The sequence below is a fragment of the Rhinopithecus roxellana genome, chromosome 6 (assembly GCF_007565055.1).
Source record: "Rhinopithecus roxellana isolate Shanxi Qingling chromosome 6, ASM756505v1, whole genome shotgun sequence".
NCBI classification, from domain to species: Eukaryota; Metazoa; Chordata; class Mammalia; order Primates; family Cercopithecidae; genus Rhinopithecus; species Rhinopithecus roxellana.
In genome coordinates this window covers 134,136,625-134,162,136 of record NC_044554.1, presented here as the reverse complement: position 1 = coordinate 134,162,136, position 25,512 = coordinate 134,136,625, and the positions used below count along the sequence as shown (strand labels likewise).

General features: G+C 39.8%; 1 protein-coding gene across 2 annotated transcripts in view; it reads left to right on the top strand.

Annotated features, from left to right (window-relative positions):
• FAM221A (family with sequence similarity 221 member A) overlaps window positions 1-24,819 on the top strand; it is a 32,991-nt gene extending 8,172 nt beyond the window's left edge. Inside the window, exons 3-7 of one of the 2 annotated variants that reach the window (XM_010382772.2) lie at window positions 519-709; window positions 2,933-3,139; window positions 16,016-16,123; window positions 18,607-18,689; window positions 24,264-24,819. In XM_010382772.2, the coding sequence (XP_010381074.2) occupies window positions 519-709; window positions 2,933-3,139; window positions 16,016-16,123; window positions 18,607-18,689; window positions 24,264-24,332 (658 nt within the window). In that variant the 3' untranslated portion in view covers window positions 24,333-24,819. The remainder of the gene's footprint in view (window positions 1-518; window positions 710-2,932; window positions 3,140-16,015; window positions 16,124-18,606; window positions 18,690-24,263) is intronic. The other variant, XM_030932314.1, reaches the window with a different exon arrangement.
• Window positions 24,820-25,512: the final 693 nt, after the last annotated feature.

The window sequence follows — 25,512 nt, the reverse complement described above, 5'->3', positions numbered from 1 at the left end:
GCCTCCTGAGTAGCTGGGGTTACAGGCATGTGCCATAATGGCCAGCTAGTTTTGTATTTTTAGTAGAGATGGGGTTTCTCTATGTTGGTCAGGCTGGTCTCGAACTCCCGACCTCAGGTGATCCGCCCAACTCAGCTCCCACAAAGTGCTGGGATTACAGGTGTGAGCCACTGCACCCAACCTGAACTTTTTCATACTCTTAGGTTGTGCTTCTATATTAAGGAATCTGTAGAGGTAAGTGTTTTAAGGAAATTATATAATTATTCTTTGTATTGCTGTGAAACAGCTTCTTAAATAACTAAAAATAGAAACCTAAAAGTGAAGATTTCCTCTCACCAAAGCAACATAGCTGATACAAGTGCTATATGTAGGAGAGTTTATTTTCACCTTACTATGAAGAATAATAAAACAATAATAATTTTAAAAATCGTATCTGCCTTTAATATAATAGAAATTGTAATTTTTGATAATACCTGTATTGTGTTCAGATTTCTCTCTCTCTCTCTCTCCTTTTTTAGGTATAAACAACATAAAACTGACTTGGAAACGATTCCTCAGCAGCACCCCATTGATCTGCCCTGCCGAGTGACTGGCTGCCAGTGCAGGGCTTACCTTTATGTCCCCTTGAATGGCAGCCAGCCCATTCGCTGCAGGTGCAAACACTTTGCTGATCAGCACAGTGCTGCGCCTGGCTTTACATGCAATATATGTGAGTTATATAATTATAAACACATAAACTCAGAATGTTTATACGTCTTCCTTGAATATTTAACGTGCCTTTGTACTGGTTGTAGAGTTAATATTCAATTGTATTAGTTGTGGAGTTAATATTCAGTTATAGCGTTAATATGAAACAACTAAGGAAAATTCAATGGATAGATACTCTAAGATTTCATTTTTGTGGAAGGATTCAGAGTTAATGGTATGCTTGATAATCATAAACCCTCATTTCATGTAGTCCAGATAATTTAAGTAATAGTAATGGATTTTAAAGAATTACCAGATGTGGTGGCCGGGCGCGGTGGCTCAAGCCTGTAATCCCAGCACTTTGGGAGGCTGAGATGGGCAAATCAAGAGTTCAGGAAATCGAGACCATCCTGGCTAATCCGGTGAAACTCCGTCTCTATTAAAAAATACAAAAAACTAGTTGGACAAGGTGGCGGGCGCCTGTAGTCACAGCTACTCGGGAGGCTAAGGCAGGAGAATGGCGTAAACCCGGGAGGCGGAGCTTGCAGTGAGCTGAGATCCGGCCACTGCACTCCAGCCTGGGCCACAGAGCGAGACTCCATCTCAGAAAAAAAAAAAAAAGAATTACCAGATGTGATCTGATTCAAATTTTCGAATACGGGAGTTGAATCAACTAAATTCTATTCATAGATTTTAAAAAAGCATTTTATAAGTCAAAAAATTTTTATGGCTTGCTGATAGATTAACATAGCATGATCATTTTAATACTTTGTTTGCAGTAGCACCCTTACCTTAATACCTGTACCCAAATTCCAACCTCTACCCCTTTTGCCCTTACACTGGATCATCCATTGAACTAGGTAGAGTGCTAGTCCATTAGTTTCCTTCAGGAGATAGTCAATCCAGTTGTTTTTATAGTAGTTTGAGTTGAAATCTTATGATGAAGTATGTAATAAAATATTTTTAATGACAGTGGCAGGAATAAATGTTTCATTGGCTGAATATGGAAGTAGTTGGAGAAAACGGATTTATTTATATGCCTTGGTTCATATATATATATATATAAAATAATAATAATAATTTTTTAACAGAGTTTTGCTCTTGTCACCCAGGCTGGAGTGCAGTGGTGTGATCTCGGCTCACTGCAACCTCTGCCTCCAGGGTTCAAGTGATTCTCCTGCCTCAGCCTCCCAAGTAGCTGAGATTATAGGCACCCGCCACCACACCTGGCTAATTTTTGTGTTTTTAGTAGAGACAGGGTTTTACCATGTTGGCCAGGCTGTTCTCAAACCCCTGACCTCAAGTGATCTCCCTACCTCGGCCTTCCAAAGTGCTGGGATTCCAGGCGTGAGCCACTGCGCCTGGCTGTTCCCATATATGTTTGTCAGAGGTGTGAGTAGGTAAAGATTTTGTTAATGGTATATTCTGGCCTCCATTACAATATGGCTTGATTTTTTCATACAACAACTTTGTTAAGACGTAATTCACATGTCATACAATTAACCTATTTAAAATGTGCAGCTTCATGATTTTTTATAATCAGCATGAATGTTGTGTAACCACCAGCACAATACACTTCAGAACATTTTTCTCACCCCAAAAAGAAACTCCATATTCACTAGGAGTCATTCCTTACTTGCTCTCTCCCCAGCCCTAGGCAACCCATAATCTACTTTCTGTTTCTGGATTTGCCTATTCTGGACATTTTATATAAATAGAATCATAGAATATGTGGTCTTTTGTGACTGACTTCTTTCATTTAGCATGATGTTTTCATGATTCAGCCATGTAACCTATATCAATACTTCTTTCCTTTTTACTGCTGAACAATATTCCACTACACCCTTTCTGTGTCTACAGGTTGGCCTTCCAATTTGGCTTTTATGGGGAGTTGATCTGTAGGAAGATTTCTACATTATCTCTTCACCTGGTCCTGGCCACTGGGCTGTCCCTGCCATGCCTGCTTATAATTCCGTTTTTGAGGAGAGGGCCTGCATTACCTGGCTCTTCAATTTCTTTTAGTCTTTGTGTTTTGCAGTTTTTTTTTTTTTCTGTGTTATATCCGGTTACTACTTTAGCATGTTTTAGAAGTAAGAACAGTGGCTAGGAAGGAGTTCAGTGGATGGAGGTAAGAGTTACAGGGGCCAGAGGATCTAGATTCAGCTGGCTTTTGCCAGGCTAAGTATCTTTAGGGTAGACAACATAGGACCTTTGAGAATTTAACTCCCTTTACATCTTGATTCAGGTTCCAAGTGTTCAGGATTCCATAGCTGCTTCACTTGTGCTTGTGGTCAGCCTGCATATGCCCATGACACAGTAGTGGAAACTAAGCAAGAAAGATTGGCTCAGGGAAAACCAGTGGGACAGGATGTTCCTTATGCAGCCATGGGAGGATTAACTGGTTTCAGCTCACTGGCGGAAGGCTACATGCGGTTAGATGACAGTGGGATCGGTAAGTTATGCTATGTGAAATGTGAGCCCATCGTATTGTTTTTATGTATGCTAGCAATAGTGAAGCCTTATATTTGTTAAGCACTTCATAGTATTTTTCTTTCAGAAAACATTCTCTCATTTGATTTTTATTTTTTAAAGGAGGTTTTAAAAATTTTTATTTTATTTTTTATTTTTTCAGACCTATTTAGTATCCATGAAAGAGGTTTTATTGCTACCATACAATGTATTGTCATAGAATTTAGAAAGCACATGGCAGAGATCATTCCCATCCCAATACTTGTACTCAAATTTGAATCCATATCTCCATTGTTTGAAATAGCTGAATAATATTTATTTTATTTGATATGATATAGTTTACCTGTTACTCTACTGTATGTAACTTATGCTATTATATCCATTTCATTTTGGAAACAATAGGCTTATGTTCATGTGTGTATATGAACACACATGTATATACATGTAATCACTTCTGTAGTAAAATCTGTATGTATGTGTGTGCACACATATATCTTGTTGCATATATATATGTTGTAAATAATGTAGGGAAAGTTTAATAGGATCTATTCTAAACGGTTAAAGGTAGATGGATCCTTCTGAGAGCTGAGTGGGACTGGGGAGCAGAATGTGTTCCCTGTCTACTCGAAACACTTGTGTGTAAGTTTTTTTTTTCCTATTTTAAACAAGCATGTATTTTTTCATTTAAAAATTACATAAATACAAGTGTATATTTTCTTTTCTTTTTTTGCTTTTTTTTGAGACAGAGTTTCACTCTCATTGCCCAGGCTGGAGTGCAATGGTGTGATGTTGGCTCACTGCAACCTCCGCCTCACAGGTTCAAGCGATTCTCCTGCCTCAGCCTCCTGAGTAGCCGGGATTACAGGCATGTGCCACCACACCTGGCTAATTTTGTATTTTTAGTAGAGATGGAGTTTCTCCATGTTGGTCAGGCTGGTCTCCAACTCCCGACCTCAGGTGATCTGCCTGCCTCAGCCTCCCAAAGTGCTGGGATTACAGGTGTGAGCCACCATGCCAGGCCCATACAAGTGTATATTTTCTTGTAAAATATTCAAACAATAGAAATTTAGTGGAAAAAAAAGAGAAATTAATTGCAAAGCACCCTTGAATACTTCTCTTTGGTTCTTTCCCCGAGGGTAATTTGCTATCATCAATTAATTTTTCTCTTTAACATACAATTTTACTATTTACTTTTTAATTTTTAAAAATTATTTGTATTTATTGTTTAAGAGATAGGGTCTTGCTATGGTGCCCAGGCTAGGTTTGAACTCCTGGGCTCAAGCGATCCTCCAGTCTCAGCCTTCCTAGTAGCTGGGATTACAGGCATGCATCACCATACCTGGCTTTACTTGTTTTTTTTTGTTTTTTTGTTTTTTTTTTATTATACTTTAAGTTCTAGGGTACATGTGCATAACGTGTAGGTTTGTTACATATGTATATTTGTGCCATGTTGGTGTGCTGCACCCATCAACTCGTCAGCACCCATCAATTCATCATTTATATCATGTATAACTCCCCAGTGCAATCCCTCCCCCCTCCCCCCTCCCCATGATAGGCCCCAGTGTGTGATGTTCCCCTTCCCGAGTCCAAGTGATCTCATTGTTCAGTTCCCACCTATGAGTGAGAACATGCGGTGTTTGGTTTTCTGTTCTTGTGATAGTTTGCTAAGAATGATGGTTTCCAGCTGCATCCATGTCCCTACAAAGGACGCAAACTCATCCTTTTTTATGGCTGCATAGTATTCCATGGTGTATATGTGCCACATTTTCTTAATCCAGTCTGTCACAGATGGACATTTGGGTTGATTCCAAGTCTTTGCTATTGTGAATAGTGCCGCAATAAACATACGTGTGCATGTGTCTTTGTAGTAGAATAATTTATAATCCTTTGGGTATATACCCAGTAGTTGGATGGCTGGGTCATATGGTACATCTAGTTCTAGATCCTTGAGGAATTGCCATACTGTTTTCCATAATGGTTGAACTAGTTTACAATCCCACCAACAGTGTAAAAGTGTTCCTATTTCTCCACATCCTCTCCAACAACTGTTGTTTCCTGATTTTTTAATGATTGCCATTCTAACTGGTGTGAGATGGTATCTCATTGTGGTTTTGATTTGCATTTCTCTGATGGCGAGTGATGATGAGCATTTTTTCATGTGTCTGTTGGCTGTATGAATGTCTTCTTTTGAGAAATGTCTGTTCATATCCTTTCCCCACTTTTTGATGGGGTTGTTTGTTTTTTTCTTGTATATTTGTTTGAGTTCTTTGTAGATTCTGGATATTAGCCCTTTGTCAGATGAGTAGATTGCAAAAATTTTCTCCCATTCTGTAGGTTGCCTGTTCACTCTGGTGGTAGTTTCTTTTGCTGTGCAGAAGCTCTTTAGTTTAATTAGATCCCATTTGTCAATTTTGGCTTTTGCTGCCGTTGCTTTTGGTGTTTTAGACATGAAGTCCTTGCCCATGCCTATGTCCTGAATGGTACTACCTAGATTTTCTTCTAGGGTTTTTATGGTATTAGGTCTAACATTTAAGTCTCTAATCCATCTTGAATTAATCTTCGTATACGGAGTAAGGAAAGGATCCAGTTTCAGCTTTCTACTCATGGCTAGCCAATTTTGCCAGCACCATTTATTAAATAGGGAATCCTTTCCCCATTTCTTGTTTCTCTCAGGTTTGTCAAAGATCAGATGGCTGTAGATGTGTGGTATTATTTCTGAGGACTCTGTTCTGTTCCATTGGTCTATATCTCTGTTTTGGTACCAGTAGCATGCTGTTTTGGTTACTGTAGCCTTGTAGTATAGTTTGAAGTCAGGTAGCGTGACGCCTCCAGCTTTGTCCTTTTGACTTAGGATTGTCTTGGCAATGCGGGCTCTTTTTTGGTTCCATATGAACTTTAAAGCAGTTTTTTCCAATTCTGTGAAGAAACTCATTGGTAGCTTGATGGGGATGGCATTGAATCTATAAATAACCTTGGGCAGTAGGGCCATTTTCACGATATTGATTCTTCCTATCCATGAGCATGATATGTTCTTCCATTTGTTTGTGTCCTCTTTGATTTCACTGAGCAGTGGTTTGTAGTTCTCCTTGAAGAGGTCCTTTACATCCCTTGTAAGTTGGATTCCTAGGTATTTTATTCTCTTTGAAGCAATTGTGAATGGAAGTTCATTCCTGATTTGGCTCTCTGTTTGTCTGTTACTGGTGTATAAGAATGCTTGTAATTTTTGCACATTAATTTTGTATCCTGAGACTTTGCTGAAGTTGCTTATCAGCTTAAGGAGCTTTTGGGCTGAGAAGATGGGGTTTTCTAAATATACAATCATGTCATCTGCAAACAGGGACAATTTGACTTCTTCTTTTCCTAACTGAATACCCTTGATTTCTTTCTCTTGCCTGATTGCCCTAGCCAGAACTTCCAACACTTGAATAGGAGTGGTGAGAGAGGGCATCCCTGTCTTGTACCAGTTTTCAAAGGGAATTTTTCCAGTTTTTGCCCATTCAGTATGATATTAGCTGTGGGTTTGTCATAAATAGCTCTTATTATTTTGAGGTACGTTCCATCAATACCGAATTTATTGAGCGTTTTTAGCATGAAGGGCTGTTGAATTTTGTCAAAAGCCTTTTCTGCATCTATTGAGATAATCATGTGGTTCTTGACTTTGGTTCTGTTTATATGCTGGATTATGTTTATTGATTTGCGAATGTTGAACCAGGGATGAAGCCCACTTGATCATGGTGGATAAGCTTTTTGATGTGCTGCTGAATCGGTTTGCCAGTATTTTATTGAGGATTTTTGCATCGATGTTCATCAGGGATATTGGTCTAAAATTCTCTTTTTTTGTTGTGTCTCTGCCAGGCTTTGGTATCAGGATGATGTTGGCCTCATAAAATGAGTTAGGGAGGATTCCCTCTTTTTCTATTGATTGGAATAGTTTCAGAAGGAATGGTACCAGCTCTTCCTTGTACCTCTGGTAGAATTCAGCTGTGAATCCATCTGGTCCTGGACTTTTTTTGGTGGGTAGGCTATTAATTGTTGCCTCAATTTCAGAGCCTGCTGTTGGTCTATTCAGGGATTCAACTTCTTCCTGGTTTAGTCTTGGGAGAGTGTAAGTGTCCAGGAAATTATCCATTTCTTCTAGATTTTCTAGTTGATTTGCGTAGAGGTGTTTATAGTATTCTCTGATGGTAGTTTGTATTTCTGTGGGGTCGGTGGTGATATCCCCTTTATCATTTTTTATTGCATCTATTTGATTCCTCTCTCTTTTCTTCTTTATTAGTCTTGCTAGCGGTCTGTCAATTTTGTTGATCTTTTCAAAAAACCAACTCCTGGATTCATTGATTTTTTGGAGGGTTTTTTGTGTCTCTATCTCCTTCAGTTCTGCTCTGATCTTAGTTATTTCTTGCCTTCTGCTAGCTTTTGAATGTGTTTGCTCTTGCCTCTCTAGTTCTTTTCATTGTGATGTTAGAGTGTCAATTTTAGATCTTTCCTGCTTTCTCTTGTGGGCATTTAGTGCTATAAATTTCCCTCTACACACTGCTTTAAATGTGTCCCAGAGATTCTGGTATGTTGTATCTTTGTTCTCATTGGTTTCAAAGAACATCTTTATTTCTGCCTTCATTTCATTATGTACCCAGTAGTCATTCAGGAGCAGGTTATTCAGTTTCCATGTAGTTGAGCGGTTTTGATTGAGTTTCTTAGTCCTGAGTTCGAGTTTGATTGCACTGTGGTCTGAGAGACAGTTTGTTATAATTTCTGTTCTTTTACATTTGCTGAGGAGTGCTTTACTTCCAATTATGTGGTCAATTTTGGAATAAGTGCGATGTGGTGCTGAGAAGAATGTATATTCTGTTGATTTGGGGTGGAGAGTTCTATAGATGTCTATGAGGTCCGCTTGGTGCAGAGATGAGTTCAATTCCTGGATATCCTTGTTAACTTTCTGTCTCATTGATCTGTCTAATGTTGACAGTGGAGTGTTGAAGTGTCCCATTATTATTGTATGGGAGTCTAAGTCTCTTTGTAAGTCTCTAAGGACTTGCTTTATGAATCTGGGTGCTCCTGTATTGGGTGCATATATATTTAGGATAGTTAGCTCTTCCTGTTGAATTGATCCCTTTACCATTATGTAATGGCCTTCTTTGTCTCTTTTGATCTTTGATGGTTTAAAGTCTGTTTTATCAGAGACTAGGATTGCAACCCCTGCTTTTTTTTGTTCTCCATTTGCTTGGTAGATCTTCCTCCATCCCTTTATTTTGAGCCTATGTATGTCTCTGCATGTGAGATGGGTCTCCTGAATACAGCAGACTGATGGGTCTTGCCTCTTTATCCAGTTTGCCAGTCTGTGTCTTTTAATTGGAGCATTTAGTCCATTTACATTTAAGGTTAATATTGTTATGTGTGAACTTGATCCTGCCATTATGATATTAACTGGTTATTTTGCTCGTTAGTTGATGCAGTTTCTTCCTAGCCTCGATGGTCTTTACATTTTGGCATGTTTTTGCAATGGCTGGTACCGGTTGTTCCTTTCCATGTTTAGGGCTTCCTTCAGGGTCTCTTGTAAGGCAGGCCTGGTGGTGATAAAATGTCTAAGCATTTGCTTATCTGTAAAGGATTTTATTTCTCCTTCACTTATGAAACTTAGTTTGGCTGGATATGAAATTCTGGGTTTAAAATTCTTTTCTTTAAGAACGTTGAATATTGGCCCCCACTCTCTTCTGGCTTGTAGAGTTTCTGCCGAGAGGCTTGCTGTTAGTCTGATGGGCTTCCCTTTGTGGGTAACCCGACCTTTCTCTGTGGCTGCCCTTAAGATTTTTTCCTTCATTTCAACTTTGGTGAATCTGGCAATTATGTGTCTTGGAGTTGCTCTTCTGGAGGAGTATCTTTGTGGCGTTCTCTGTATTTCCTGAATTTGAATGTTGGCCTGCCCTACTAGGTTGGGGAAGTTCTCCTGGATGATATCCTGAAGAGTGTTTTCCAACTTGGTTCCATTTTCCCCCTCACTTTCAGGTACCCCAATCAGACGTAGATTTGGTCTTTTTACATAATCCCATACTTCTTGCAGGCTTTGTTCATTTCTTTTTCTTCTTTTTTCTTTTGGTTTCTCTTCTCGCTTCATTTCATTCATTTGATCCTCAATCGCTGTTACTCTTTCTTCCAGTTGATTGAGTCGGTTACTGAAGCTTGTGCATTTGTCACGTATTTCTCGTGTCATGGTTTTCATCTCTGTCATTTCGTTTATGACCTTCTCTGCATTAATTAGTCTAGCTGTCAATTCTTCCACTCTTTTTTCAAGATTTTTAGTTTCTTTGCGCTGGGTACGTAATTCCTCCTTTAGCTCTGAGAAGTTTGATGGACTGAAGCCTTCTTCTCTCATCTCGTCAAAGTCATTCTCTGACCAGCTTCGATCCGTTGCTGGCGATGGGCTGCGCTCCTTTGCAGGGGGAGATGCGCTCTTATTTTTTGAATTTCCAGCTTTTCTGCCCTGCTTTTTCCCCATCTTTGTGGTTTTATCTGTCTCTGGTCTTTGATGATGGTGACGTACTGATGGGGTTTTGGTATAGGTGTCCTTCCTGTTTGATAGTTTTCCTTCTGACAGTCAGGACCCTCAGCTATAGGTCTGTTGGAGATTGCTTGAGGTCCACTCCAGACCCTGTTTGCCTGGGTATCAGCAGCAGAGGTTGCAGAAGATAGAATATTGCTGAACAGCGAGTGTACCTGTCTGATTCTTCCTTTGGAAGCTTCCTCTCAGGGGTGTACTCCACCGTGTAAGGTGTGGGGTGTCAGACTGCCCCTAGTGGGGGATGTGTCCCAGTTAGGCTACTCAGGGGTCAGTGACCCACTTGAGCAGGCAGTCTGTCCGTTCTCAGATCTCAACCTCCGTGTTGGGAGATCCACTGCTCTCTTCAAAGCTGTCAGACAGAGTCGTTCGCGTCTGCTCAGGCCTCTGCTGCTTCCCCTGTTGTTTTTTTAGCTGAGCCCTGCCCCCAGAGGTGGAGTCTATAGAGACAGGCAGGTTTCCTTGAGCTGCTGTGAGCTCCACCCAGTTCGAGCTTCCCAGCGGCTTTGTTTACCTACTTAAGCCTCAGCAATGGCGGGCGCCCCTCCCCCAGCCTCGCTGCTGCCTTGCGGTTAGATCGCCGCAGACTGCTGTGTTAGCAATAAGGGAGGCTCCGTGGGCGTGGGACCCTCCCGGCCAGGTGAGGGATATATTCTTCTGGTGTGCCCGTTTGCTTAAAGCGCGGTATTGGGGTGGGAGTTACCCGATTTTCCAGGTGTTGTGTGTCTTAGTTCCCCTGGCTAGGAAAAGGGATTCCCTTCCCCCTTGCGCTTCCCAGGTGAGGCGATGCCTCGCCCTGCTTCAGCTCTCGCTGGTCAGGCTGCAGGAGCTGACCAGCACCGATTGTCCGGCACTCCCTAGTGAGATGACCCCAGTACCTCAGTTGAAAATGCAGAAATCACCGGTCTTCTGTGTCGCTCGTGCTGGGAGTTGGAGACTGGAGCTGTTCCTATTCGGCCATCTTGCTCCGCCCACACCTTACTTGTTTTTTAACTTAGAAAAATGTAAAGGCCTGTTGTGTCAGGACACACAAGTCTACTTCATTCTTTTTAACTGCTGTATGGTATTCCACACTGTAGATATAGCAGTTTGTCTAACCATTTCCTTGTTCATGACATTTAGATTTCCATCTTTTTTTTGCCATTACAAGCAATCTTGCCAAGAAAATCCTTGAATTTGTCTGCCTGTATCCTTGCATGAATTTGACTCTAAGGTAGATAGAGAGAAGTAAAACTACTGGAGCATGTTAACCTGTAAAATTCTAATACATTCTGCCAAAATGTCCTCCAGAAATGCTCGGCTTGTGTTTACTTTCTCTACTGATGCTTTAGCTTGCCTATTTCCTCACATTTAGGCTAATCATTGGTATTATTAAACTTGATTTTTTTGCCAGTCTGATGTGTAAAATTGTCATTGTTGTTTCAATTTGATTTCCCTGGTTATTAGTGAGACAGGGATCTTTTCATATTTATTGGCCATTTCACTTTCTGTGAATGGCCTATTCATATCCCTTGCTCAATTTTTTTTTTTTTATCCTTTATCATTGACTTATAGGAAGTCTTTTTATATATTCTGTATTTTTTTTTGTTATTTATTTTACAGACATTTTCTCTCAACCTGTCATTTGTCTTTTAACTTAATTTTTTTTTTTTCTTTACAGTTTAAAAATTTTGGAGACAGGCCTTTCCTATTTCAGTTTTATAAATATATTCTCCTGCATTTTATTTTAATACTTTTTTATGTTTAGCTTTTTCATATATCTGTAATTTATTTTTTGTGAAAGTGTGAGGTAGATGTGTCTAACTTCAGTTTTTGTCTAAATTGATGGCCAGTTATTCAAGCACCATTCTTTCCCAAATCATCTGACACTCTACCATATTCTTTATTTTTATTTTTATTTTACTTTAAGTTCTGGGATACGTGTGCAGAACATGCAGGTTTGTTACATAGGTATACATGTGCAATGGTGATATGCTGCAGCCATCAACCTGTCGTCTAGGTCTTAAGCCCTGCATGCATTAGCTATTTGTACTAATGCCCTCCCTCTGCTCGCCTCCCACCCTCCGACAGGCACCTGTGTGTGATGTTCTCCTCTCTGTGTCCATGTGTTCTCATTGTTCAACTCCCACTTGTGAGTGAGAGCATGCGGTGTTTAGTTTTCTGTTCCTGCATTAGTTTGCTGAGAATGATGGCTTCCAGCTTCATCCACGTCTCTGCAAAATACATGAACTCATTCTTTTTTATGGCTGCATAGTATTCCATGGAAACTCTACCATATTCTGTCATATTCTCCATTTTGTACCACTGCCCCATTTGTCTATCCTGTGCCAATATTTTATACATATATATTTATTTTTTTGTGATAGCTTCCTTGTATGTCATGATATTTGATGTGGTAAATTCCTCCTCTTTGTGATTGTTTTCGAGATTGTCTTGGTATTTTTGTACATTTTCTCTTCTAGGTAATTTTATAACTAGCTTCTTAAATTTCATAAGTAAATTCTTCTGCAGTTTTATGGGTGCATAATTGTGTTAGGTTCAAGCAACAGTTAAAGAAAACCCAACTACCAGTGTCAAAAAATGATGATGATGATGATCATGTTTGATGACTGCAACTTTGTACTACCAGCAATTGTTTGAGCCACATCACATATATTATTTCACTTAATCCTCACAACAACTCTGTGAGTTAGATTATTATTCCTAGTTTACAGATGAGGATACGCAGCACAGAGAAGTAAAATAACATGCTCAGTGTTATTCAACTAGGAAGTAGCAGGGTTGGGTTCAACCTGAAGATTTCTGTGGGCTCCGTAGTCTGCCACATTGTTGGCTATTTGTGTACAACTACTATATTGTTTTCATTACTGCAGCTTTATAATAAATAAATTAGTTAATATTTATGACTTCATTTTATTGCTTCAGAATTTTCCTGACCTATTCTTATGTTTTAATTCTTTCAGAACTTTGGCATCATTTTGTTAAGGTATAAAAACTCTATTATTTTAATTGAGATCACATTGAATATGTAGATGAATGTAGAAATAATTTTTTTTTTTTTTAAGATGGGGTTTTGCTTTGTTTCCCAGGCTGGACTGCAGTAATATGATTATAGCTCACTGCAGCCTTGAACTCCTGGGCTCAAGCAGTCCTCCCACCCAACCTCCCGAGTAGCTGCGACTATGGGCGCATGCCACTATGCCTGGCTAATATTTTACATTTTATATTTTTTTTAGAGACAGAGTCTTACTGTGTTGCTCAGGTTGGTCTCAAACTCCTAAGGTCAAGTAATCCTCCCACCTCAGACTCCTGAGTAGCTGGGACTACAGGTGTGAGCCACCATGTAGAACTGATATTTTTAAATATTATCTTTTCATTTATTTGTCTGTGCAGCTAAGTGGAATTCTGAAGTTGTTATCCCAGAAGGCTTGCACAACCTTATTAAGTTTATTTCTAGGTATTTAATTTTTTTTTGAGATGGTGTCTCGTTCTGTCTCCCAGGCTGGAGTGCAGTGGCATGATCTTGGCTCACTACAATCTCTGCCTCCTGCGTTCAAGTGATTCTCCTGCCTCAGCCTCCTGAGTAGCTGGGATTACAGGCGCGTGCCACCATGCCCGGCTAATTTTTGTATTTTTAGTGGAGGCGTGGTTTCACCATGTTGGCCAGGCTGGTCTCGAACTCCTGACCTCAGGTGATCTGCCTGCCTCGGCCTCCCAAAGTGCTGGGATTACAGGTGTAAGCCACCATTCCTGGCCAATTTTTTTTCATTAGTATCATACATGAGATATTTTTTCTTCCATTGTATCTTCTTAGTGATTATTGTTTGTTTATAAAAAAGCAAAAGTGTTTCATTGCTTTTGTTACCATTCTTATTACTTAATCTTAGAGTTTTTACTCAATTTTTAGTTTATTTTTAAAAAATAATGTTTTTACCTCTTCCTTCCCAATATTTATGACTCTTATTCTTGACCAGTCAAAATGGCTAGTACTTCCAGAGCAATGCTAAATAATGGTGGTAGCTGGCATCTTTACCTTTTAGAGACTTCTAGTATTTTAACACTAAGTATCTTCAAGGTATAGTCATGTGCCACTAAACGATGGGGATACATTCTGGAAAATGCATTGTTAGTTGATGTTTGTTATGTGAACATCATAGAGTGTACTTACATAAACCTAGATGGTAGAGCGTACTACACACCTAGCTATGTGATATAGTCTTTTGTTCCTAGGCAACAAACTTGTTCATCATGCTACTGTGCTGAATGCTGTAGACAGTTGTAACACAATGGTGAGTATTTTTATATTTAAATTTTTCTAAATATAGAAAAGGTACAGTAAAAATATGGCATAAAAAATAAAATGGGGCATGTGCAGTGGCTCATGCCTGTAATCCCAGCATTTTGGGAGGCTGAGGCAGCCAGATCGCTTGAGCCCAGGAGTTTGAGACCAACCTGGGCAACATGGCGAAACCATGTCTCTACAAAAATACAAAAAATTAGCCGGGCATAGTATTGTGTGTGTGCCTGTAATCCCAGCTACTTGGTGAGGGCTGAGGTGAGAGGATCACGTGAGCCTGGGATGTAGAGGTTGCAATGAGCTGTGATGGCACCATTACCCTCCAGCTTGGGTGACAGAGTGAGACCCTGCCTCAAAATAAATCAATAAAATGTTACACTATTATAGGGCAGCCCTATTATAATCTTATGGGGCCACCATTGTATATGCAGCCCATTCGTGACTAAAATGTCTTATGTGACACATGATTTTATAGAGAAAGGAAACCTCTTCCTTTTGGTCCATGAAAGAAGGTGGGGTGAAGAAAGGTGAGAGTTAAGGAGAGGAAATATAAGATGTTTTTGTTCTGATTTCAGGTGTAAAGGAACCTAGGGGCAGAGGGACTCCAGATCTATTAGCCATGTAGATACCTAGACCGAGGAAACCTCTTGCTGGGATTTGGTTCCTTTTTGATGTGGAAGGAGTCCATAATTTCCAGGTCTCCGGGGGTGTGAGAAGGCAGCTGACCTGTGAGTCAGTGGGCCAGCCATGCCATCTATCATAGCAGGGGGCAGAGCTGGAGGTGGGTCCCCTAATCTAGGGGACTCAATAGAGGAAGTGACAGGTATTGAGGGAGTCTATACTTGCAGCAGGAGCAAGCATAAAGCTACCAGGCCCTATCAAGCTGAGAGACCAACTTATTAAATTCAAGTTGAGCATTTGAGATCAGTAGCAGTTGCAACCGCCAGAGGGCAGCACAAGGACCTGCGTGGGCCAGAGCCTTCTCTCATATTCCCACATGCCCCATGGGAGCCACTGGGGATGGGGCGGGGGGCGGCGCGGGGAGAGACGGAGCAATCGTCCCACACTGTTTATAAGATGGGGCTAACTTCTAACCCAGCTAGGACCAAAAGTTCACTTTTTCCTTCACCTGTGGTATAGAGATAGCAGTGTGGGGGGAAGGTGGTGGTTTGTGAAGAAGGCAGAGCAGCTACATATTTTCTCTGAAGCTTCCTTCCTTTTGGTCCAGAAGTCAATGTATTTAGCAATTAGTCTTTCTAGTTTATGGTTTGGAGTTGTGGATGTTTCCTCATTTCACTGAAGAAGGTACTTTCTTCTTTATTTTTCATACTTTGTTTTCAGATGGCTTCCTAGTAAGGAATAAAGTAAAAATACTTATTCTACCCTTTTCAGTCAGAGGTTCCTTATTATGAATGTCTTGCTTTTGATAGTGTTTTATAACTATTATATATTAGGGTTTTGAACTTCTATGCTAACATAGGTACATAATATTCTTTTCTTCTGTGAAAAAAGTTCTCAGAAATGTGCAGAATACTTTTACCCATTTGCTTTTACTTTATATGTCAGATAAAAATCTAAATAAAAAGACAGAGTCTCACTGTGTTGCTCAGGCCGGATCCAGTGAAGTGATGTAATCATAGCTCACTGCAGCCTCAAATTCCTGGGCTCAAGTGATCTTCCTGCTTTACCCTTCAAGGGAGGTAGGACTACAGGCACACGCCACCATGTCCAACTAATTTTTGATTTTTTTTTTTGATAGAGATGGGGTCTCCCTATGTTGCCAAGACAGGTCTTGAACTCCTGGCCTCAAGCAATCCTCTTGCTTTGGCTTTCCAAAGTGTTAGGATTACAGGCATGAGCCATTACACCCAGTCTAATTTTTTTTTTCTTTTTATAGAAGGAATTGCTAATGATTCTGCTGAGGTTCCAATTTATTTATATTAGAAGTAATAACTTGTTTGTATCCCTGTAAATATTTAATTTTTATTCTCCATGTATTGTTTTCTCAGGTGCACCTTCAGTTGAATTTTTAGAATCTCCCATTACGGCAGTAGACAACCCATTCCTAAAAGCATTTCAAGCATCATCTAGTTCTTCTCCAGAGACATTAGCAGATGGTAATGAAATGAAGTTTAGAACTGTTTTTGGATGTAGTAAATTAGAATATGGAGCTTTGATTTGTTTTCTAGGCATCTCTCTTTTTTTCATTATTACGATAATTTAACTTCAAGTTAAGCTATCATTTTACTTTCTTTTATGTAAGCCACACACTGAGAAAAAGCAAGTAACTTCATTTTGTGTTGGGAAAAATAGCTAACTCCGAGAATTTAAAGGATTCTGGTAATACTATAATTTGAAGTTTTAAACCTTGTTCTGGTACATGCTATTGCTCTGGTGTTTGAATAAGAGGGCCCTCTGGTGGACTAATTGCCTTTGGGTTTTCCCAAAGAGGCGTAATCCGGTGATAACCATAGGTTAGCAGAGTTTTATCATTTATAAATTAAGAGCGGGTACAATTCATTTTTAAGCACCAGTATTCTATATTTCCCTTATTGAAAACAAGAAGAAAAAATTTGTATGACTTATTAGGTATTTAAAATTTAGTATTTTAGAATATTTTAAAATGAGACTTTCTTTGATTTATCTGTATTTTCATACACCTAGACATTCCCCACAAGGGATTTTAAGGCTGCTTGCAAGAGCAACATACAACTTAGTATATAGTGATAAAATATATATAGAAGTAAGAAGCCAAGAAAAGGACACAACTGTGGCAGCTTTCAAGGTTGATGTAATTGCTTTGTTTAAACTTCAGTTTTGACTGAGTTTAGTGGCAGCCAAGGCACAGAGGAAAGTGCAGTCAATTAAATGTTTTTCTTTCTTAGACAGGAGGAAGCCTGAGTTCCTCAGTGCTAATGAATGTTACACCAATGCTGGATTTTTTTTTTTTTTTGAGACAAGTTCTTGCTCTGTTGTCCAAGCTGGTGTGCAGTGGTGTGATCATGGCGCACTGTTACCTTGAACTCCAGGGCTCAAGTGATCTTCCTGCCTCAGCTTTCCACATAGCTAGGAGTACAGATGTGCCCCCACACCTGAGTAATTAAAAAAACTTTTTTTTTTTTTTTTTTTTGCAGCAGGGTCTTGCTTTGTTGACTAGTTTGGTCTCAAACTCCTGGCCTCTAGCTATCCTCCTGCCACAACTTCCCAAAGCACTGGGATTGTAGCTATGTATCACTGCTCCTGGCCTGGCATGCTGGATTTTAAGTCAGTATAGTGATCCTATACTGATTAGTGGCTAAAGTAAAAGTTGCTGCTGTATTTCAGCAAATACAGCAGATGTTTGCTTGTTTCTGATAGTCACCTTTTCTATTTTTTTTTTTTTTTTTTTGAGACAGAGTCTTGCTCTGTTACCCAGGCTGGAGTATAGTGGTGTGATCTTGGCTCACTGCAACCTCCACCTCCCTGGCTCAAGTGATCTCTCACCTCAGCCTCCTAAGTAGCTGGGACCACAGGAATGCACCACCATGTCCAGCTAAATTTTGAATTTTTTGTAGAGTTAGGGTTTTGCCATGTTGCTCAGGCTGGTCTCGAACTCCTGAGCTCAAGCAATCCACCCGCCTCCACCTCCCAAAGTGCTGGGACTACAGGTGTGAATCACTGCACCTGGCCTGATAGTCACCTTTCCAGAGTTGGGATATACCATTTTACTAGATAAATGGTAATATGCCGTTATAATGCAACTCAGTGTAGATGAGTCTGGAAGAGGTTTGGCTCAAATGGTCCCACATGATCCAGGGATAGACCCAGAGTTTCCAGAGGAATGGGTAGATAACACTTATTATAAACATCCATCCCTTCTTACTCTTCTCAGTAAGACTTTTGTGAAAGATAGTCGACAGACTGTAGCTGTACTCTGGTGATTGTCTGGAGTTACATGTTGCTGATTGAGGGTGAATTCATATGCTTTAGAAACTGAAGCGCGAGTGTTCAGGTTGCTATTCTGCTTTGGAAATGAAGGGACCCAGTGAAGACATTCACTTGCAATGAAGGTGAACTTTTCTATGAAATTAGGCTCTTGGGGCACCTACAAAGAAAACCAGACTTTTTGCTACAGAAGCAATTTTAAAAATTCCTTTTAGCATGTAAATTAGTGCTTGATCCATTTTACAAAGTGAGTACCGTGAAAAATGGATAAAATAGTTGAGTTTTGAAACATTTTGAAGCAGGTACTATCATTACTATGGTTGCCAGTACCAAACCTCAATAATTACTTTTGTGCATTATCTCAAAGTGTAACATGGATTTCTAGTTATAAAATGTAAAAAGTAGTTGGACAAAACTAAGTGTACTCTTATACGGAATAGCTATTTAATATGGACTGTGGACTATTTGGGAATGTTTGCTAGTGAAAAACACTTTTGTCCTGTGATGCCATTCTCTCTAAAAGAGAATTAGGTAGTATGACCAATTATTCATTTAGGCCATTTTTGGTCTGAAAAATTAAATATTATCACCTGGCAGGAGAAAACTTTTCTTTCTTTTGTTTCAGGGGAATGTGTAATGATATAAATACATTACTTAGATTTTTTTTCCTTGTTAGTAGGTACAAGTAGTCAAGTTTCTTCGTTAAGGAGACCTGAAGAGGATGATATGGCTTTCTTTGAGAGACGATACCAGGAAAGGGTAGGTTTTTGAGGAAATCCACTTGCATTAAGCATTTACTTGTAGCAAAAGCACTAGAACGATTATATATTGAATGTGGAACATCCTTAAAAATAATTTATAAAGTCTTTACTCACAGTTGGTGTTAGGCCTTGAGGCTTATTAGAATAATTTACACAGAAACAGGCTAAAGAATAACATGATATTTAATACACTGGTTTATTTATGAAGGCCATAAAGATTGGATAAATGTGCAAATAAAATTGTCAGTAATAAGCATCAATATCAGCAGATTTGTAAATTATATGTATCTGGAATTTCTTTTTTTATACATGTACCTTTATTTTTTATTTAAAAATATTTGTCAAATAAAGATTGAGTATATTTTGAATTCTTTTTCTTTTTTTTGAGACGGAGTCTTTCTCTGCTACCCAGGCTGGAGTGCAGTGGCGCGATCTTGGCTCACTGCAAGCTCTGCCTCCTGGGTTCACGCCATTCTCCTGCCTCAGCCTCCCGAGTAGCTGGAGTCCCAGGCGCCCGCCACCACGTCCGGCTAATTTTTTGTATTTTTAGTAGAGATGGGGTTTCACCGTGTTAGCCAGGATGGTCTCGATCTCCTGAACTCGCGATTCGCCTGCCTTGGCCTCCCAAAGGGGTGGCATTACAGGTGTGAGCGACTGTGCCCGGCGTCTGTTTTGAATTCTTAATATGTGTTACTTATTCTTCTTAGAGGCTTTTAGGTGTATCCAGACTCGTTCAAATTACCCAATATACACCTGGGCGCAGTGGCTCACGCCTGTAATCCCAGCACTTTGGGAGGCCGAGGCGGGCAGATCACCTGAGGTTAGGAGTTTGGGACCAGGCTGTCCAACATGGCGAGACCCCGTCTCTACTAAAAAAAATACAAAAATTAGCCGGGCATGGTGGTGTACGCCTGTAATCCCAGCTATTTGGGAGGCTGAGGCAGGAGAATCGCTTGAACCTGGGAGGCAGAGATTGCAGTGAGCCAAGATTGTGCCACTGCGCTCCAGCCTGGGTGACAGTGAAACTCCATGTAAAAAAAAAAAAAAAATTACCCAATATTCTTTAAGAAACGGAACATTAAACATAAACATATTTTAGGCCGGGCGCGGTGGCTCAAGCCTGTAATCCCAGCACTTTGGGAGGCCGAGACGGGCGGATCACGAGGTCAGGAGATCGAGACCATCCTGGCGAACACGGTGAAACCCTGTCTCTACTAAAAAATACAAAAGAAAAACTAGCCGGCCGTGGTGGCGGGCGCCTGTAGTCCCAGCTACTCGGGAGGCTGAGGCAGGAGAATGGCGTGAACCCGGAGGCGGAGCTTGCAGTGAGCCGAGATCGCGCCACTGGACTCCAGCCTGGGCGATAGAGCAAAAAACAAAACAAAACAAAACAAAAAAACCATATTTTAACAATTTCCAGGGCTCAACAAGTGAAGTCTTGATGTGTTCACAGCTGTAAGTGAAAGTGACTCAGTTCACCAGGGTGTAAATGCCTTGGAGATAATCACAGTGTTTTATTCATCTTTGTATTTTCCCTAGCACCTAGCACAGTGCTTTGTGTGTAATAGGTTTTTAGTGAATTATGAATTTATGGAAAATTTAAAAAGTTAACACAAATAGAATTGATACTTTCATACATGTCAACTTCTTATACTTTTGATATGTTTCATGGCCATGTTCATATTTGAGAGTTTTATTTTGTTTTTTTTGTTTTACTAGATGAAAGAATGTTGGCTTAATGAGGTGTGGGGAATAGTATTTCAGCCACATGGCTGCAAGTACTTTCTTTAGGGTTGTTTCGTGGACATCATTATCTCTCCAGCCGGGTAATAAACTCCACAAAAGTAAAGATACTCCCGCCACTTTTTGTTGTATCCTGTACGACTCAGACAAGAGCTTGTTGAGTAACTGAAAGGATGGAAAAAGTTGAACATTAAGTAAATTCAGGAAGTAAGTTGGAGACAGAGTAGCTTAAGAATTTTGAAGTCGAAGGGGAGAGGACAGAATTCAAGTCAGAGCTAGAAAATAGAGCTTTTTGCAGTGATGGAAACATTCTATATCCATGCTTTAGTCACTCTCCATATGGGGCTCTATAAGGCTAAATTTAAATTTTAAAAATTTAATGTTTATTTCCTCAGTCATACCAACCACATTTCAAGTGCTTAGTAGCCACATGTGGCTAGTGGCTTCCTTACTGGATAGCACAAGGCATTTTCATCACTGCAGAAAGTTCTTTTCGAAAGCTGTGGTTTAAGGGTCTGTTTGGGCTGCTGTAACAAAATATCGTAAAGCTGGGTGGGTTATCAACAATAGAAATGTATTGCTCACAGGTTCAGAGACTAGGAAGTCTAAGATCAAGGTGCTGGCAGATTTGGTATCTCGTGGAGGCCTGCTTCCTGGTCCGCCAGATAGCATCTTCTTGCCCTGTCCTCATATGCTAAAAGGGGCATGATGGGTCTTGAGGCCTCTTTTATAAGGGCACTTATCCCATTCATGAGGGCTCTGCACTCATGATCTAATCACTGCCCACAGGGCCCATCTCCTAATACCGCTACATTGCAGGTTAGGATTTCAACATGAATTTTGTGGGGACAAAAACATTCAGACCATAGCAAGGGGAAAGAGGTGTGGTAGGATGTCAGTGAGGGAGACGAAATGGTCAGAGTGATGGAAGAAAAGGCAATTTTTGCAGCAGCATCAGGGTATAAAGTTATAATCAAATCACTCTTCATTCTTGGAACACACACACTCACAGCCAAGTTTTAATTTTTCCTCACAGGCTTATGGGATACTAGGTTCTAGAATTCCTTCCATCCCTTCTCCAGAAACCTGGAGTTTTGACTGCTTTGAAAACATGCCAATGGTGTTTGCTTGTGAGAAGATAAGGAGAGGAATTCTTATTTGTGAATGTTTTAAAGGATATACCTGGCCTGTCAAGATTGTTTATTATAGGCTGGGTGTATTATACCTGTAATCCCAGCACTTTGGGAGGCTGAGTGGCACTTTTTGGGCGGATTATGAGGTCAGGAGTTTGAGACCAGCCTGGCCAACATGGTGAAACCTCATCTCTACTAAATGCGCGCGCACACACACACACACACACACACACACACACACACACACACACACACACACAGAGTTAGCTGGGCATGGTGTCATGCGCCTGTAATCCCAGCTACTCAGGAGGCTGAGGCAGGAGAATCGCTTGAACCCAGGAGGCAAGGTTGCAGTGAGCTGAGATCGTGCTACTGCACTCCAGCCTGGGCTACAGAGCAACAAACACTCTGTCTTGGGGGGAAAAAAATTAACATAAACCTGGAATTTATGGATTTATGAGATGTAGTTTATAACTTTCTAGCCTCTGTGATTTATAGATTTATGAGACACAGCTTATAAACTCTCTACCATGTGTGATTAATGGAGTATAAAAACTAAGAAGCCTATACCTAAATAAGTTCCTCTGAGGTGACACGTACCATACGTACTATTAGTAGTCGTCTTTTACTCCAAAACCATTTGGATCATTAGGAAGCTGCATGTCTGATAGTTCAGAGCCTCTCGCAAGAGCAATAATGCCATGTGTGTATCTGGTTTTTGCTTGCATTCTTTGCTAATCATTGGCAACATCTGGCAGGGAAGAATCTATGCTGAGTGTAAGTCTGCTTTGATAAGTGAGACCTCTGTGGTAACATAGTTTACCCACTGCTTTTAGATCCTCTTGAGAAGTTGCTTTTCTATATCAGTTCAAGTTATTTTCTTCTGCTGTGGATGATTCTTGGTCTCTTTTCCCCAAGAAAGGAGAATTTTATTATGGAAACAAATATCAAAGGTCTGCTAGGTGCAAAGCACTGTATTCCTGCCAGGAAATTTAAAAAACAAAACAAAACAACAAAAACGAAAACAAAAAAACAAAACAAAACAAAAAACAAACGAAAGAGGAGCAGGTATCTTTGCTTTTAAGACTCTAGATGGTTTGCTGAGGCGGTGGCTCACGCCTGTAATTCCAGCACTTCGGTAGGCCGAGGTGGGCCGATCACTTGAGGTCAGGCATTCAAGACGAGCCTGGTGAACATGGTGAAAACCTGTCTCAACTAAAAATACAAAAATTAGCTGGGTGTGATGGTGCGTGCCTGTAATCTCAGCTACTTGGGAGGCTGAGGCAGGAGAATCACTTGAACCTGGGAGGCAGAGGTTGCAGTGAGTTGAGATTGTGCTACTGCACTCCAGCCTGGACGACAGAGCGAGACTCTGTCTCAAAAAGAAAAAAAAAAAAAAAAAAAAGACTAGATGGTTGATGGATGTATTTGCTACGTACTATTTCAAATGACAAACACTGCTTTGGTTTTTGTTTGTATTTTGGCATCTTTGCTTCTTAAAAATTTATGTTTCTGCAAATCTAGCACTTGGCTTTAAATGAGTGAGGAAAGGGGTCTAGCATTTATCGAGTGCTTAAGTGCCTAGATCTTTATATATATTATTTACAGCTTTAGAACAACCCTGAGGAGTAGCTATTACTCTGACATTTTTTTTTTACAAATGTAAAACTGTTAAATAAATTGTCCCAAATGCTTAATAAATGGTAGAAGTAGGATTCACTTTCTCTTCTATTTGGCATCAAAACCTATAATTTTTGCCCTAGAATAGGGTATTTTTTGGGGGTCCTTCAGATTACCTGTTGTTTGATACGGTTTGCAAGAATGCTATGAGTGTATGGTGTCCGAATGAGGTTCCCAACCCAACTCAAAGAGGCGAGAGAGGGAATAAATGTGGAGGAGACAGAGGTTAGATTAATCTGGTTTTATGATTGGAAGCTTGTATTACTTGCAGTTTGATAGGACTGGATAGACTGGTTTTACCGGGTCTCTCCTGGTTTCTTGATATTATTCCCATCAGTTCAGAAGGTCGGAGACCCTGCCTTCTACCGTGGACCCTGACTTGCTCTCCCCTTCTCTTGCAGGGGTAAGGCAGTGGGGTTGCCTCTGGAAATTGGTGTGTATGAATGTGAGTGGTGGTGAGTAGGAGGCAGGTTGGATTTGTGTTCTCTGGGGCCTTTAATCCCATGGAAAAGGTCTCTATGTGTCTAAAAAGTTAGAAGGCCACTGCTTAGGGTATGTGTGCTGCTTTTTTGCTTTAACTACAATGGAGGAGGAAAAGGCTTTTAGAAAGGTAACTGGGAATATAGAAACCAGAATTATAGGAAACTATCCTTAAAGCAGTCCACGTTCCAGAGAGAATCCAGCTGGATTAGGTGCATTATGTAACTCTGTAGGGAATGTGCATAGGCTGGATGTAAGTTTAGTCATTTTAGCACTTGTAATTTCAGTGTCAATTGAAATTAATTTTTTTCTCTAAAGCAATATTCATGTTACTTTTATTAAAATGCTTCTGTAAAATTAAAATAAAACCATTTAAAAATGTGTAATTATGTCCCTTTAACAGATTTTGGCTTTAGTATTTAGCAGCTTAATAACTGTGGAATGGCTGTGACATGAATCTGAATGAGTTTTCTGCAAGTTTTTTTTTTCTTTAGAATGGTTTACAAGTTGTATCAATAAATATGTTAAATTTACAGATGAAAATGGAAAAGGCTGCTAAGTGGAAAGGAAAAGCTCCATTGCCATCAGCTACAAAACCTTCATGAAGACTATTGGATAAATTAAAACCATCATCCAAGTATCTTTTTCATGTTTATTTAAATGTAATAATACAGTTTATTTGTCCTGAAATGATTTACTTTTTTTTACTGTATAAATGTCTTTTGGGATATTTCCTTAATTTATTTAAATAACTAAAAATGCCTATTACTTTTGTCGAAACTCATAATTTACTACTTTGTATGTACCTTTGTCTCTCCTGACAAATGAGGTTATTTTATATGAGTCAGTCTGAGAGTACAGTAAATATTTTTAGTACATAATAATTTAACTGTTTCAGGCTATTTAAACAAAGATATTATCAAGGGTTTTGGACAAATATATAAGAGCCATTTTTTTGTCATTCAAAATAGTAAGCTAAAAACAAGAAAACAAAGCAAACACAAAATAGTTAAAATCATTAATTTTTTTTATTTTTCAAACTTGTAATGTTATGCTTTTAAATAAAAAATGTATCTTAAAATTATACAACCATTTTCTAGTGATATTACTGATTTTTTTTTTTTCAATAATCTTTCTCAAGCCGAAGCTATCTACTGATTTCTAAGTTGTGTTGTCAATTACCCATTGTCTGTAACGTACATACTGGACACATCTTGTGAGCCACTGCAAATCCTCTTGGCCCCATTTCTTACTCCATTACTGCTGTGGAACACTTTCCAGCAGGCTTCTGATAGCTGAAGCCACTCGATGGCACCTTGTCTTGGGCCCATGTCATGGCTCTCTTGCTTCCTTCTGCAGGGATCTTCTGACACTGTGGCTTGGGATGTCCACTGGAACCCCACTGTATCATACATATGCAGCCCAAAGATGTTGGGGAGCTAGTGACTTTGGGGCCACTCTTGATTAATGGGAGGTAGAAGCCCGATAGATAAGTGCTCTCCCTTCCCTCTGCTGGGAAGACAGTTTTGAAATGCATTTCATAAACTTCCTCAGAAAATCCTATCACGTTGAGCTCCAGTCACCCATAGCAGTGGCCAACTCAACAATAATACATCCCTATGTTATCTTTCTCTTTTTTCCTTTTCCACTCTTCTATCCCTCCCTCTGGTTCCCTCAGATCACTTCCCAAATAAATTACTTGTATAACAACACTTATGGGTATAAGAACATTTGTCTTAGGCTTTGCTTTTGGGCAAGGGATAAACTCAGGCTAAGATGGTTAGT